At 36.8% G+C, this 16,473-nt stretch overlaps 1 protein-coding gene across 6 annotated transcripts in view; it reads right to left on the bottom strand.

Moving 5' to 3' along the window:
* BTRC (beta-transducin repeat containing E3 ubiquitin protein ligase) overlaps positions 1-16,473 on the bottom strand; it is a 195,320-nt gene that overhangs the window by 27,115 nt on the left and 151,732 nt on the right. For all 6 annotated transcript variants that reach the window (XM_049856132.1, XM_049856134.1, XM_049856131.1 and 3 more), the window contains 2 exons: positions 7,440-7,671; positions 3,602-3,788 (listed from right to left, as the gene is read on the bottom strand). In XM_049856132.1, coding sequence (XP_049712089.1) covers positions 3,602-3,788; positions 7,440-7,671 — 419 coding nt within the window. The remainder of the gene's footprint in view (positions 1-3,601; positions 3,789-7,439; positions 7,672-16,473) is intronic.

Raw genomic sequence — 16,473 nt, 5'->3', positions numbered from 1 at the left:
ATGTGGCTGATGATAATTCCAACCCCAACATCCTTTAGTGAGCCAGGAATCGTTATTTATGTTTTGCAGATTAAGAAACCAAACGTCAAAGGGGTTAAGTAACTTGCCTAAGTTCACATAGCTAATCCGTGGCAGACCTAGGATTGGAGTCTGGGCCTGACTCCAGAGCTCCATTCTCAACCACCTTATTGTCTCTCGGTGCCCACCAGTCCTGGGATCCCTGTCGTCTTGTCATCTCTAGCAACTGTGTACAGGTACTCCAGCACTTTCTTCGCATGTATTGGTACCATCTCTACATCCTAAGGAGGACTCAAATGAACTCCGATCTTGTTTTTTTACCCCAATTTACCATGCCCTGCTAAAGTATCTGAATTTTTTGAAATCAAAGGTGCTAAAAAAAAACAAAAGGGTAGTTAGGTGTTGAAAAACAGCTTTCGGTCTGTTTCTACGTTATAAGTCAAAACCTTTTCAAATGGAAGCTCTCTGACAACAGCGGCCACTTCTACGTGAAATGTCTAGTGCCTGTGAGAGTGTGGGTACGTGATAAATGCTAAATATTAAACTCGGAATGTCATCATAAAATGTGATGTGCTGATTAAGAAAATGGACTTTCCCAAGTGGTCTTTTATTATACTTTTAAGAGTTACCATTACTGAGCAGACAGAGTGCATTCAGTATTATTCAAGAGAGAAAATGACAGAGTTCGTGTCCTAGGGGCAGACTGTCAAATCCTTCTAGATGTAAAATACAACAGTAAAGTAGAAGTTAAAGACCCAAAGCTTTACTAGAAAACTATTTACTTATGCATTTTTAGTTGGAGGACATTTTCAAAGACAGCATAAGGGGAAAGCTAAAACACACAGATTTTATTGACATATTAGGCTTAGTAAGGCAACTTGAAAGAGGAAACTGATCATAGACGAAAATTTTAAAAAAGGAAGACAACTAACACAAGAAGAAAGGCAACATGTAAAACTAAAAAAGCATCAAGAAAATCAAAGGGATACCAGAGAAGGTCTTCACGGGGTGGACATATATTTGTAATTTCATGGGGCTATATGCAATTAAGAGGATAAATGTGGTCACAGACAGGCAAATATAGCCAGAACTCTGAAGGATATTCGAAAGTGTTGGAATGGGTTTCTGTTTGAAGAGATAGGGGTAAGAGTAGTAGATTAGTGCTGGGTCCTAGATTATTTCTCAGCTACACCTTCATATCCATTGCCTTCAAGTCACCTTCATATACCCAGTAAAAACCCAGTGCCGTCGAGTCGACTCCGACTCATAGAGACCCTATAGGACAGAGTAGAACTGCCCCATAGAGTTTCCAAGGAGCCCCTGGTGGATTCGAACTGCTGACCCTTTGGTTAGCAGCTGTAGCACTTAACCACTATGCCACCAGGGTTTCCTACACCTTCATAACCCACACCTTCACATACCCTTTTAAAAGGCCAAACAGTCATCTTTTCAAGGATCTTATATTTTGTTTGTAGCTAAAATAACAGATCTTGCTGTTTAGTTAGTGCCAACCCTAAGCAAAATTGTGGAGCCTGTGTTTACTTTTGGCATTTTCACCTCCATCTGCCAAGAGTAGTGGTGTACCACTACCAAGAAGTGCCCGCTTATTTCTTGTTTTCCCCCTTTTGCTCCCATTAAAACCTGCCTTCAAAAAACGACTCAGTAAACTCTCAATATCTGATAAAGGCTTACTGTCGTTTATAGTCCAAATGGGAACAAAGTGTATTTTAACAGGGAACAAAGACTTTATACCGATGGAGATGGGAATGAATCTCTATAACTGAAATTTTAGGTCAGGAATTATTCGGAGGTTTTTTTTTTTTTTTTTTTTTTCCTGAGGGTAGAGGAATATTTCCAGCTGCCTGAAATGTTCGCATGCAAGCAGCTGCTTGCTCTTATTTCTAAGGCTGGTCCTGGCATTCTTAGCTAAATTACGAATTGTGAATACCATAAAACTATACACTTTTTTTTTTAATATTATGAAAACATGAAGTGAGTTATAAAAAAGGTTTCTTTTTTTCCACCACAGTGAGAATGAGAAAACCATACTCGGGAAATAGAAATAACAATATCCATTTATTTATGTAATTTTTACTTAGCCAAAGAAGTGTGTGGTATTTCGTTCCTTTTAATTAGAGATAAAATCTTATCTTTCTAATAGCCAGAATGACAGAAATCTCTGAAGTACCTGGCATAATATTTAAGGGTTATTTTATTTATTTAGCAGTTCCAGTGGCAAAGTGGTTAAGTGTTTGGCTGCTAACCGAAAAGCTGGTGGTTCAAACCCACCAGCCGCCCTGAAGGAGAAAGATGCGGCAGTCTGTATCCGCGAAGATTTACAGTCTTGGAAACCCTACGGAGCAGTTCTACTCTGTCCTATAGGGTTGCTATGAGTTGGAATGGATTAAACAGCAATGGGTTTAATGAATTTCAAAGCAACAACAAAAAAAAACGTGCCAACTATACCGTATTTTTTTTTTTGCAAACAAGGCACCCATGTAAATAACGTGCACGCATGCGCACCGTGTGCTTTGGAAAATACCACGTGAGGGGGTTGTGTGGTTGGCAAAAATGTACAGTGTGCATCTTATTTGTGTAACAATATGATATTTTTATGAAAATTGCTAAGGAAAGCGGATCCACAGCAGTGCCTATCTTTTAAAAGTACTGTGTATTCCTTGTGATCCAAGATAAACAATAAAATTAACCTGGAAGGAATTTGGAAGGATATCATGGAGCATACATATTCCCGTATCAGTTTCTATCAACTAAAATACTTACATAGTATGTCACTTTTATTCTATTTATGAAAAATTCATACCTGGCTTTCTTACAGTGACATTCTAGAAACATTCTCTGAAAGAAAATTATATATAGAAGACACCTTCCAGAAGTTCTAATGAAATGGTGCCATTATGTTAAGAGAACAACAAAACAATTGGCAAAGTCTCTTAGGCTACTAACTATATAATGCTTTAAGGAATTCAGGATTAAGTAGTAAAATCTTAAGAAAATATGACTCTTAAGAAGAAACAATGATTTTTACTAAATTACATTTTTTTTTTTTTTTACTCTTTCTGATGGCTAGAGTCCTTATGCCAGCTGGGCATAAAAAAATAACTCTTTGCTTACAAAGGTGATAAAACACCAGGGGTGTGGGCTAAAGGCAAGAAATCTTCTGAAGGAGAAAAAGAGTCACTTGTCCTGGGTTATTTCAGGAGGAACCTGGATCTGATGGCTTCTAATGATTCAAAGTCATCTACTTGCCTTATAAATTGATTATCAGCTTTTTCAAGATATCAATTTCTGCCCAGAGAACAGAATGTTTTAAGCAGGTGGGCAGGCAAGCTTTCCATTATGTTTTGCAAAGCAATATTGACACAACATTGTCATTTTATGAGTGATTGGTCAGAAGAAAAGTTGCTGAGTACATAAAAAACTATTCTCCTTTTTTTATTTGTTATAAACAGCAAAATCATTGTATCCATTGGTAAGTGGCCTCACTGGTTCCCAATAATCTTCCAATGACTCTGAATGACCAGGTCCTGAAGCTCTGTAATAGTGAGGAAGTTAAAAGGCTCACCACCCTCTTCGTTCTGCCAGGCCTCTCCAAAGAGAATCCGTCCTGACCATTCTCTCAATGAGCTTCTTCCATAACATGCCATCAGATGTCACTCGGTACCATTCCTTGCACACAAGTTCAGCAGCACATAGTGATTTGGCATCCAGGTATGACAGAATGTTCTCAGCAATGTGATCCAAACCTCGAGCTTTCAGAGGGGAGAGGAGGTTAGGGGAATAGGCAAAGAAAAAGAACAGAGGGGGTGGTAATGATTTTTTACAAAAGGGTCTTTAAAACAGAACAGCATTTGCTCTACTGAGAAGGCACATCATTGTCCCTAGTGTGGTCCAGTTTCTTTTTCAAACTGAGACTTGGGTAAAATGAGTATCAATAACTTTTCCATAAGGTTACAGAAATGAACAGTATTTTCCATCTTCCTTTAGATAAGGAAGTTAAAGCTAACAACCAGCAAACCCCCCAAGACATTAAAAATAAAAAGGATTCCAGAAAACAATTCACATCTATCTATATGGATTTCAGCACTAGGGGATGTTCTATGGATGGCATCTCAAACTCTGTGATTCAGACCCCCCCAAATCTCGATATTAGGTCCATTTCTCATTCTGTTTCTATTACTGCTGCAGTTTCAAAGCTGTTCAGTAAAAGAAATATCCTTTAAATGTACTGGGGGAGAAGCACTAAGTCAGAATGTGCTAGGTTATAGAATTTTGGGCATGCAGAAGTAAGGAGAGAAGAAGGAAATACGGACTGGTATAGGAACATCTCAAGAGGAAAGATAGAGAGGTAGGTTTAAGTTCAAGGATGGGTTTAATTTCACATGTTTAAAAAGTTATATTTGAGAATAGCTTCTGCTATAAAACCTAAATGACAGTTGACCAAAAATGAAAAAAATCTCAGGTCAATAAATAACTTGGTTAGCATTCAGAGAATATTCTGTAGATTGCAGAGGAAACAGTGGAGGGTAGGTCTCAGGCTGTGCAAACTGAATGGGGTTCCCAATTAAAATTCTCTACCACCCAAATCTGTACTGAGGCCTCTGAACAGATCCTATAAAACAAAATGGTCGCACTAATAAACCTTCTTTTGGCTGCTGTTCTAAATCACAAGTGAGACAGAAACATTGAAAGTTATTTCCCTTTACAGGTACATATCAGAGGTTTTCTAAAGACTTACATAGTTCAGAAGGATTCCTTCATACTCTGACTCCCTTAGGCAAAAACTTAACAAATAGAAAAGACAATACCACATTTCATTTCATGCCTTTCCCCTGGATCATACAAAGACACACTTGGATGCCATTAGAACAATCCAAATGTGCTTAAACATCATTCTAATTATGGAAATTGTATAGATATCAGTCACATTTTTTTTTCAGCAGACTAGGGAAGAAAGCATTAAATGGATCTTGTTTGGCTGGCATCACAAGCTCATATTTAAGTATAAACAGATGGAGGCATCCATCACCTAATTCTTATTAAAGGAACATGAGTATAAGCCAATTAAAGATATAATAATTAGTTCTTCACACAAAGTACAGTGATGATACAATTTTTGCATCTTTATACTGAAACTATCTATACCATCAGAAAGTTTCCAAAATGCAGTTTTGTGTTTTTAATGGCTGCCATCAAATTGCTCCTGATCCTTCAGTATGTATGTGTAAGAGGTCTTTGCAAGTAATTTCATCTAACACGCCAAACAAACCCATTACATTAAAGGATTAGAGGCTTTTTTTTTTTTTTAAAGTAGTTTGGTTTACTAAATGTAGCCAGATGGTAAAGGTTTATAAGTTAAAATGGCTGTAAAGCATTAGACTGATGACTCAATACTTTATAGGATAGTCACCAGATACACACTGTTATGTTGTTAGGTGGCATCGAGTCGGTTCCAACTAATAGCAACCCTATGGGACAAGAGTGGAACTGCCCCACAGGGTTTCCAAGGAGTAGTTGGTAGATATGAACTGCTGACCTTTTGGTTAGCAGCCAAGCTCTTAACCACTGAGCCACCAGAGCTCCTAGATACACACTAGGGATCAGTATTAGGGAAAGGATACCCAGGCCTAGTCAACTTCTCTTCAATTCTTAGTGGTATAAGCTTGACACGGCAGCATGTCTCAGTGACTGGGGAAGAGCACAGTAATGAGATATAATGAGATAGACACAGATTGTTCACACAAAGAAACAGTTTGCCTATGGCTAAAACAAAATCCAATGAGTGAAAAGGGGGCAAAAATTTATTTAACAAAGGGTATAGGTACAAATTCAGCTTTAAAATGGCTATTTCTAAACCATAAATAGGCATTTCTTATATTTTAAAGGAAATTTAAGTTCTAAGTTAAAAAATTTATAAAGATATAAGTAGCAAAGATTAAACAAATTAATAATATGAAGTTTTGGGAAGGATTAAAAAAAAAAAAAAAACAACCATTGCCGTCGAGTTAATTCCAACTCATAGCGACCCTGTAAGACAGAGTAGACTTGCTCCATAGGGTTTCCAAGGAGTGACCAGTGAATCTGAACCACCAATCTTTTGGTTAACAGCTGAGCTCTCAGCCACTGCGGCTCCAGGGCCCCTCGGTAAGGACACAAGTTAGTTTATCTTTTTTCTTAGAGAACAGTTTGGTGGTATGTATTAATAGTCTTAAAAATGTTCATACTCTTTAATATAATCATTCCACGTCTGTTTTTTTTTCCTAGAATGTCCAAAAGATTAATGTATAAAAATGTCCACCATAGCATAGTTTATAATAGGAAAACAATTTGAAACCACCTAAATGTTCAATAAAGAGATTAGATAACTGTGTGCCTCAATCAGTGTAAAGAATACAAGGCCGCAATTAAAATTATGTTTTAGAAGAACAAATATTTAGGAAAATACATTAAGAGAATATATTAAGAAAAAAATTTATTATATTTTTATGATCACAGCTTTAGGGCAAAATACACGCTTAGAAAAAAATACTAGGGCTATCTGGCAAAATATTAACAGCGCATTAGTGGTTCCCTCTAAAAGGTGAAGTTCTGAGTAAATTTAATTAAAAAAATTTTTAAAAACCACTTTTCAATATTTTCTAAATTTCTTATGATGTAACTTCTATCATAAGGAACAAAATACACAAAAAGATATATTTTAATTAAGATTCATTCATCTCTATACTATATTTTCTTTTAAAATAAGCTTTTAACACAGATGAGAATCTTAAATATTTTCCTAAGATAGCATTTCCCACAAATACTGATGCCTCTGTAGTCTCCTAGATTACCATTCAGCAAAATAACCACAGTATCCTCAAAAAAAAAAAAAAAAAAAAGTATTTTAAGTCTCATAAACTGTATATTTATTTACTTTACAATAGCTATTTGGTTACTGAGCACAGTGAGATAATAAAGCCTGGAATTTACATATTTAATGTCACAACAAGGCTCCCGAGATACCTTTCTTTCTAAAATTAAAAATGTTTCTTATTCAACCCTTTGGTAAATTCCCATAAAAACTCAAATCTAAGTATACAGTTGATGTATCTTGAAACTAAGATACATTGTAAAAGACATGCCTTACACCAAGATATTGCCTCAAAAGATATTTTATTTGGGCCCATCTGTGGGTAAAAATAGGGGTGAATAGATGGGCATGAGACAGGGAGAAGAAAAAGAAAAAGAAGGGTCTTTATTTCCAGAGTTTGATTTTTTTTATATTTATACCCCGATGGTGTGATAGGTTCAATTAGTAAAAATCAAGCTGATAAAGAAGTTTAAGAAGAGAGACGTACAGCTGAAGATCCATTGTAGGAAATCTTCCAGGAAAGTTAATGGTTTACAAATACCTACAGACATACCTGGCAGAGCAGTTATGAAATCCCTCTGCAACATAGGTTTAAGATACGAGTTTATATGCCCATGTTGGTAATGACACATTTGGGATATAAGATGTTCCACAAATTCTACTTGATCGGACTCTGACCACTGTTCAAAATATTTGACACACAGTTCCTTTTCCTTCTCATAGCTTGCTGAGAGTTTCCGTTGCTTGGGCACAATCATACTGGAAGTGCCATTGGCAAGTTTTGTCTGTAGAAGGGAAGGATTAAAAGAAATATATAACAGTAAGTATTGAAAATGAAGGAAATGTATAATTTTCTGGTCTGGCATGCTGTTTTGTCTATACGATGGAGCCCACTATGTTACTCTGTTAGTAATTCTATATTTGTGAATAGCAGTTACATGGAAAAACCACAGAAACAGCGTAATAGGTTGGTAAATTAGGTATACTGCCAGAAGACTAAGCGGTTCATTTCCAAAAGTTCACAGGAAGAAATTCTTATTATTTGGAGATATATAAAGGAAAACCGAAAGCTGAAAGCATGTTAAGTTATTATTACCAGCAAGCCAGAAAGCTAATTTTCTTTTTTCTTGTATATATATTAGTTAATGCACATTACACAATTACTTGCTCACAATTCATTTTTAAATAGTAAAATAAAAAATACTCTAAGCAAAGAAAGGCCAGTGAATATTTTGAGACTTTGGTGCCTTTGGTAATAAAGCTTAAATAACACTCTTGCCCAATCCACCCCTTTCCTTGCAAAAAAAAAAAAAAAAATTCTGTTTCTACTGTTATCAAAATTATGTGTTATAAAGTCTTTTTTATTGATTGATTCATTCAATAAATATTTATTGAGCATTTACAACATGCCAAACACTGTTCTAAGTGCTAGGAATGCAACAGTGAACAATTTATAATCTTGTGAGGGAGGTAAGTTAAAAACATAAATAGGTAACATAATGTAGATAGTGCTAAGAAGAAAAATAAAGCAAGAGGATAGGAAACGAGTATATAGTTGTGGTAGACCAAATTCTAAGATGGTCTCCCAAGACACCTTCTCTCTGTTAGTCACAAACACTAATGTAGATACTGCTGTGAGAGATTCTGCAGATGTAATTATATTCCCAAATCAGCTGACCTTAAGCTAGGGAGATTACCCAGATGGGCCTGACCTAATCACATGAGCCCTTTAAAGGCCAGACAGTTTCCTCTGACCGGCAGCAGAAAAAATGGAGGCCATGTGGCAAGGAATGTGGTCACCTGAGAGCAGCCCCAGCTGACGACCTGCAAAGAAACAGGGCCCTCCGTCCTACAACTGCAAGGAAATGAATTCTGCCAACAAGAATGAGCTGAGAAGAGGATTTTTTCCCCCAAGAGCCTTCAGATGAGAAGTAAGCCTTGATTTCAGCCTTGCAATACCCTGAGCAGAAAACCCAGCCATGTTGGGCCAGACTTCTATGTACAGAACTGTGAAGTAATAAATGGATGTTTTTAAGCTATTAGGTTTGTGGTAAGTTGTTACACAGCAAAAACAAAATTAAAAAACCCTGATACAGTTACTTATGAAACCCTGGTAGCATAGCGGTTAAGAGCTACGGCTGCTAACCAAAAGGTCAGCGGTTCGAATCCACCAGGTGCTCCTTGGAAACCATATGGGGCAGTTCCACTCTGTCCTATAGGGTCACTATGAGTCGGAATCGACTCGACAGCAACGGGTTTGGTTGGTTTTTGGACAGTTACTTGTATCTGAGGGGTCAGAAATGGTTTCTCTAAAGAGATGACATTTTAAGTAAGACATGAAAGAAATGAGGGAACAAATGAAGGAAAGGTGGAAATGGACCTCAGTGGTTATTTTGGGGAAGAATGGTCTATGCAAAGAGAATTTCAAGAGCAAAGGTCCTAAGTGGCATGTGCCTGGCATGTTCAAGGAACAACAAGAGGGCCAGGTATGGCTGGAATAGAGTAAGCAAGGAGAAGTACTTAGAGAACTGGTCAGAGCCAGGTCATCTAGGTCGCTTGGGTGGTGGCAGCTAATCTCCAAAGGTAGCCTCAAACAATTTCAGCCCTGTCTGTACACATACGCTGCTCCTCTCATCAAGAGGTGGAGTTTATGTCCTATCCTTTGAATGTGGGCTTTGACTTGTAACAGAATGTGGATAAAGCGACATTCTGGGACTTCTGAACCCGGCCAGCTTCTGCATACTCCTTCTTGGAGCCTGGGGCCACCATGTAAGAAATTCAGGCTAGCCTGCTAGGGAGAGAGGCCTGGAGCATAAGAAGCTACACAGCTAGAGGCCACGTGGCGAAGCACCTAGGAGCATGGGGGTGATGTTATCTGACTTACCTTTTCAAAGGACCACTGTTGTTCAGAGAATAGACTGTAGGGGGCATGAATGGAAATAATAAGATCAATTAAGAGACTACTTCAGTAGTCCATGGAAGGGATAACAATCTCTTGGACTATAATGATAGCTGGAGAGGTGGTAAAAAGTAATCAGGATTCAGTATATATTTTGAAGGCAGAGCCAACTGAATTTACTGACAAACTGGCTACGGGACATGAGAAAAAAAAAGGAAGAGCCAAGATGATACCAAAGTTCAAAGCTGAGGAATATTAGGAAAAGATTCGGAAATTAACTGACTTCTGCTACTCTGCAGAACGATTTTCTTTAGAGGACAACCACAAAGTGATATGACTGGGTATTTTTCAAAGAAATTTGATGGATCTTTGGTGTATTTGCCTGAGGCAACTCTGATTTGGTGGGGAGACCTGTGTAACTAGAGAGCTTATCCCTGCCAGACATACTGAATGTGCGATACACCATAAAACTGTACCAAATTTGGATAATCAATTTCTGCTATTAATGCATAAAAAAAATAGGCTTGCTTTATTTCTAAATGCCAAATTCTATATGCAGGCCTCTTTACAAGTGGTTCCTGATTCACAGCTGAAAGTACATTTTCAAGAATGGCATTAACCATTCTATTTACACTGAATGAAGCCCCAGTGTGCAGAGTTGGATATTTTCTAGCATAAATGCCACTGTTATCTATGATATAGACTAAAAATGATTAATAAGAACCTTGTTGGACACAGGCCTTGGGGGACTTCTGGGCCGTCTTTTGTGTAGGCTATTTGTTTGCATCTCAGAAAAAGAAAAGTCATGAAATGTGGAGTAAGATTTAGAGAGCTAGCAAATAGGTGGGTTTACAAGCTTCACCAAATGCCACTTCTCATGCCCCAAACCAAAACCTCTCACTCTATCATGTTTTATATATAGGCCCTTTGTCTTTTAAAAGGGGGAAATGGACCTGAGTTGGGTGCTATCCAGAGTACTGTTTTCTAGATAAGACCAGAAATACCACTAACAGAGAAGAACAATCAGCAAGTTAATGAAATGATTCTGTTTATACTTAACAAACTAGATGTTTCTATAATCAAGGGTATGTGTGTGTCATGCTTTGATTAGTGGCTATCAGACTATTAATAGATAAAGCTGCCTAAGGATTTCACAAGTTTGGTTACCCCAATGGAGAAGCTAAAATTCAGTCAAGACTTTCTTATGCTTTCTATGATCAAATTACAATTGGGACCTAAAAACAAAGAACTATTAGAAATGAAGTATAGACAGAAAGTTCATGAATTTATCAACTGTTCTAGCTGGTACTGCATTTTAGTCACCACCCCTCTGAAGTATATTATTTTAAGAGCTTTGGCTCTAGAGTAAAATTTTAGCTCTTCAATTTATCAGCTGTGTAACATGGAATAAATGATTGATTTTTCTGAGTCTCTGTTTTCCTCATCTGTAAATGGGAATAATAATAGGACCTATTCATTGGATTTTTGTATGGAGCAAACAGAATATGGAAACCGTGATTAGCACACCACCTGGCATATAGTACAAGTACTCAATAAGTGATAACTATCAATACTATTTTAATAAACTTATGACATTGTTAGAGTTGGACTTTCCCCTTTTTTGAAAACATATCCTTCTTTCTCACTATATATTATATATATTTTCTATTTTAATTTTCATTGAAATACAATATACATAAAAGTGCATAATCTTAAATGTATACAGCTTGATGAATTTTCATAAGGTGAACACACCCATGTAACAAGTATCCAGATCAAGAAACAAAACATCACGAACTTCACAAGCCCCCTTGTGCTCCTTTCAGGTCACTATCCCCTTTAAGGGTAACCACTATACTAATTTTGTTTTTTATTATTTTGTTTATACATATATACATACACATGTATATATATGTGTGTGTGTATGTGTTTAAGTCTGCCTATACAATTTATAGTAGCACTAAAAAGAACATGAAACACTTAGGAATAAATTTAACAACCAACATGTAACATCTATAAACTGAAAACTACAAAACATTGCTGAGGGAAATTAAAGAAGATCTAAATAACACCTCATAAGAGATACATTATGTTCATGAATTTGACTCAGTATCGTTAAGATGTCCATTCTCCAAACAGATTTATAGCATTAAGGCAACTGCAATCAGAATCCTGGCAGACATATTGACAAGCTGATTCTAAAATTAAGATGGAAAAGCAAAGGACCTAAATTTTAGCCAAAACTATCTTGAAAAATAAAAACAAGGATGGGGATTCACACTACTAAATTCCAAAACTTTAAAAATAAAGCAAGAACAATCAAGACAGGGAAACTCTGGTGGTGTAGTGGCTGAGTTCAGCTGCTAACCAAAAGGTAGGCAATGTGAATCTACCAGGCACTCCTTGGAAACTCTATGGGGCAGTTCTACTCTGTCCTACTGGGTCGCTATAGGGTCGCTATGAGTTGGAATTGACTGGATGGCAATTTTTTAAATCAATACAGTATAGTTTTGTCATAGGACCAACATGTAGAGCAATGGAACATAACAGGGTCCAGAAACAGGCTCATATTTGACCAACTGATTTTTGTAAAGGTGCTAAGATAATTCAGTGGTGAGGGGAAAGGATAGTCTTTTCAACAAATGGTGTTGAAACAACTGGATATCCATTTGGAAAAGCATGAACCTTATTCCTTACCTCACACTATACACAAAAAGTAGCCTGAAGTGGTTCTGGATTTATACATAAGAGCTAAAACTATAAAACTTCTAGAATAGAGAGATACTTCCTAAGCATGGATAGGGAAGATTCAATATTTTTAAGATGTCGGCTCTTCCCAATAAAAATCCCAGCAAGTTACTTTGTGGATATATACAAACTAAATCTAAAATTTATATGGAAAGGCAAAAGACCCAGAACAACCAACACATTACTGAAAAACAACAACAAAGTTGGAAAACTGACATGATCCAACTTCAAGACTTACTATAAAGCTACAGTGATCAAGATAGTAGGGTATTCACAAAGGAATAAGCAAATAGATGAGTGGAACAGATTAAAGAGCCCAGGAATAGATTCGCACAAATATAACTGATTTTTGACAAAGGAATAAAGGCAACATATATCAGATAAGGGACTTTTATCCAAAATATACAAGATACCAAACCCATTATTATATGAGGAACAACCGGGTCTCTCATACATTGCTGACAGTTAATGTCTAATGGTAAAACCACTTTGAAAAAGTTTGACAGTTGGAATCAACTTAACCGCAACTAGCAATTGATATCAATATCAATTGCCTATGAGTCAGTTCCTATTCATAGTGGCCTCATGTGTCAGAGTAGAACTGTGTTCCATAGGGTTTTCAATGGCTGATTTTTTGGAAGTAGATCACTGGGCCTTTCTTCTAGGGCATCTCTGGGTGGACTTGAAGCTCCAACCTTAATATTTTGTACCAGAATGGCTAAAATCCAAAACACAACCCTAGGATGTGGAGAAACAGGAACAGTCATTCATTGCTGATGGGGATATAAAATGGTACAGCCAAGATGAACCACAACTTCGGAGTTCAACAAAGCTAAAAAGTCTTGCCAAACAATCCAGCAATCCTGCTCCTAGGTATTTACCTAAAAGAACTGAAAATCTATAGCCACACAAAAACCTGCATATGAATATTTACAGCAGCATTATTCATAACTGCCAAACAATTGGAAGCAACCAACGTATCCTTCAATAGGTGAATAGATAAGCTGTGGTACATTCATACAGTGGAATATTATTCAGCGATAAAAAGAAATGTGCCATCAAGCTACAAAAAGCTATGGAGGCAACTTAAATGCACACTGCTAAGTGAAAGAAGCTAGTCTGATAAGGCTACATACTATACGATTCCAACTATCTGACATTTTGTAAAAGGCAAAACAGTAAAAAGAGCAGTGGTTGCCAGTGGCTGTGGGTGGGGATAGGAAAGGGAGGAAGAAATGAATAGATAGACCACATGGGATATTTACGGCAGTGAAACTATTCTTTATGATACTGTAATGGTGGATACATGACATTATGTATTTGTCAAAACCCATGTAACTGTACAACACAGAGTCAACACTAATGCAAACTATATACTTTAGTTAATAATAATGTATCAATATTGACTACATTGACACTAATGCAAGATGCTAATAAGGGAAATTGTGTGTGTGTGTGTGTGTGTAGAGGGTATACAGGAAATCTATCTTTTCTGCTCAAGTTTTCTGTAAACCTAAAACTGCTCTAAATAATAGTCTTAAAAAAAAAAAAAACTTCAGAAGAAAACAGAAAATCTTGGTGCCCTCAGGAGATGCAGACATTTCATAGATGGGACACAAAAGCAGAGGCATTTTTTTTTTTTAAGAAAAGAAAAAATTATAAATTTAGTAAAGTTAAAACTCTGGTTTTCAAAGAAAACACTTAAGAAAATAAAAAGGCAAACTACAGACTGGCAGAAAATATTTGCAATATAGATATGTGACAAAGGACTTGTATCCAGAATAAAAAACTCTTAGTGCTCAATAATAAGAAGACAAATAACCCTTTTTTTTAATGGGCAAAAAATCTGAATAGACACTTCACAAAAAAAGATACATGAATGGCCAATAAGCAAATAAGATGTTCAACATCATTAGTCATTAAGGAAACACAAATTAAAACCACAATGAGATGCTACTACACACCTAAAATCATAAAGACTGACCTTGCTATGGCAAGTATGAGGAACAACTGGATCTCTCAAACATTGCTGGTGGTAATGTCTAATGGTACAACCACTCTGAAAAAGTTTGACAGTTGGAATCGACTTAACTACAACTAGCAACAACAACATATAAAGCCAAACAAATACTTAATATAAAAAAAAAAATCCAAGCCCATTGCTGTCAAGTCAACTCATAGGGACCCTATAGGACAGAGGAGAACTGCCCTGCAGATTAGTTTCTAGGGAGCTGTGGTGGATTTGCACTGTCAACCTTTTGGTTAGCAGCCAAGCTCTTAACCACTATGCCGCCAGCAATTCCATTCCTAGGTATTTACCTTAAAGTAATGAAAATAAATGTCCACAAAAAGACTTGTATATGAATGTTTATAGTTGCTTTATTCATGACAGCCAAAATCTAAAACAATCCAAATGCCCATCAAGAGATGAACTGATAAACTGTAATACATCCATACAGTGGAAAAGCACTCAGCAGTAGAAGGAACAAACTACAGCTACATGCAATGACAAGGATGAATCTCAAAAAACATGAAAGAAGCTAGGCACAAAAGTGTACATACTTTATGATTCAACTCACATGAAACTCTAGGAAAGACAAATCCAATCTATAGTGACAGAAAACAGATCAGTGGTTGCCTGGGGCTGGATGTGGGAGTGGGACTGACTGAGCAAGGGCAAAAGGAAACTTGCCGGGACAACGAAAATGTTCTATATCTTTTGACTGCTGTGGTTACACGGGTATACACATACTTAAAATGGCCATATTTAATTGAACATAAATTATGTCGTACTAAAGTTGATTAAAAAAAAAAAAAAAAAACTCCTTAGAGTATTTCTAAGGATAAATGCCACTGTAATATTAATTTAATTGTAACTAAGGCAGTATGTTTGTAGAGAGCTCTGGAGGTAACGGTCTTTGTTATCAAGTCTCTCCCCTGTATCATTCTCCCATACAGATTTTTCTACAGATGTCTAAAGGAAAGAAAGCAAAAAGCTTTGGTCTACAGTTAAAATAAAATCCCCAAATTTCAATTTGAGGACCTCTGAAAATCCACAAGGGCACAGTGAAAAAGCTCAATTATTAAAAAATCAAAAGGTTGTATATTAGAGAGTATGGGAGACAGCGTAATGGTTACTAGTGGCAATAGGATTGATTTGGCTTGCCCAACAAAAGCCTGATGACTCAACTACTAGTGTTTAAATGTCCAGGAAAGCTGACAAACAGCCTCAGTTTAATGGCAATGCTAACTTTCTGCCACCCCTGCACATCTTTTACTTTTCTGTTCACAATAAACAGTTGTCTCCAGAAGAAAGAAAGAAAAAGAAAAAATAAACTGTCAGGTGACAAGCACACAAAATGAAAGGAGTTAAGTTTTTTACTTAACTGTCTTCCAGGTTAGTCCTCACAGGCTATGGGCTAACATATTTTCAACCTGAAAACATATTACATGTACCATTTTCAACATTACCATGCATTTCTTTGAAGCTGCAGCCCGGGCCAGGAGGGAAAAATATACCCTTGCAGACATCAACTGGCCTATCCATCACCACTGCTGATTTTGCTAACTAGGTTGGAAGATATAGCATGGATTGCCTGAACTCGATGGTGAAATGACAAATGTTTCTAGTTTGCATGCAAACTCTGCTTTAACCGCTAGGAAGGATGTAATAAGCTGAAAAAATAAAATGTTCCAGATACAAGACACTGTTTGGAAATGGTGCAAGAACTAGATGAAAACAGTATTTACCAATAAACAGATGCAAATGATAAAAGACATTAAATTTAAGTATTCTACTTGGCCCTGAAAAAGGCTTTGAGGAAAGGCTTGGGTGTCGAAAACTATGGTATGGTATGAAATTTAAGAATAAAATGGGAGTTGTGTTGGGGGTAAGGAGCCCTGGTGGTGCAGTGGTTAAAGCCTCGGCTGCTAACTGAAA

Source organism: Elephas maximus, chromosome 16 (assembly GCF_024166365.1).
Source record: "Elephas maximus indicus isolate mEleMax1 chromosome 16, mEleMax1 primary haplotype, whole genome shotgun sequence".
In the NCBI taxonomy this organism is placed as follows: Eukaryota; Metazoa; Chordata; class Mammalia; order Proboscidea; family Elephantidae; genus Elephas; species Elephas maximus.
Note: the sequence above shows the minus strand (reverse complement) of the source record. Positions and strands in the feature narration are given on the sequence as shown.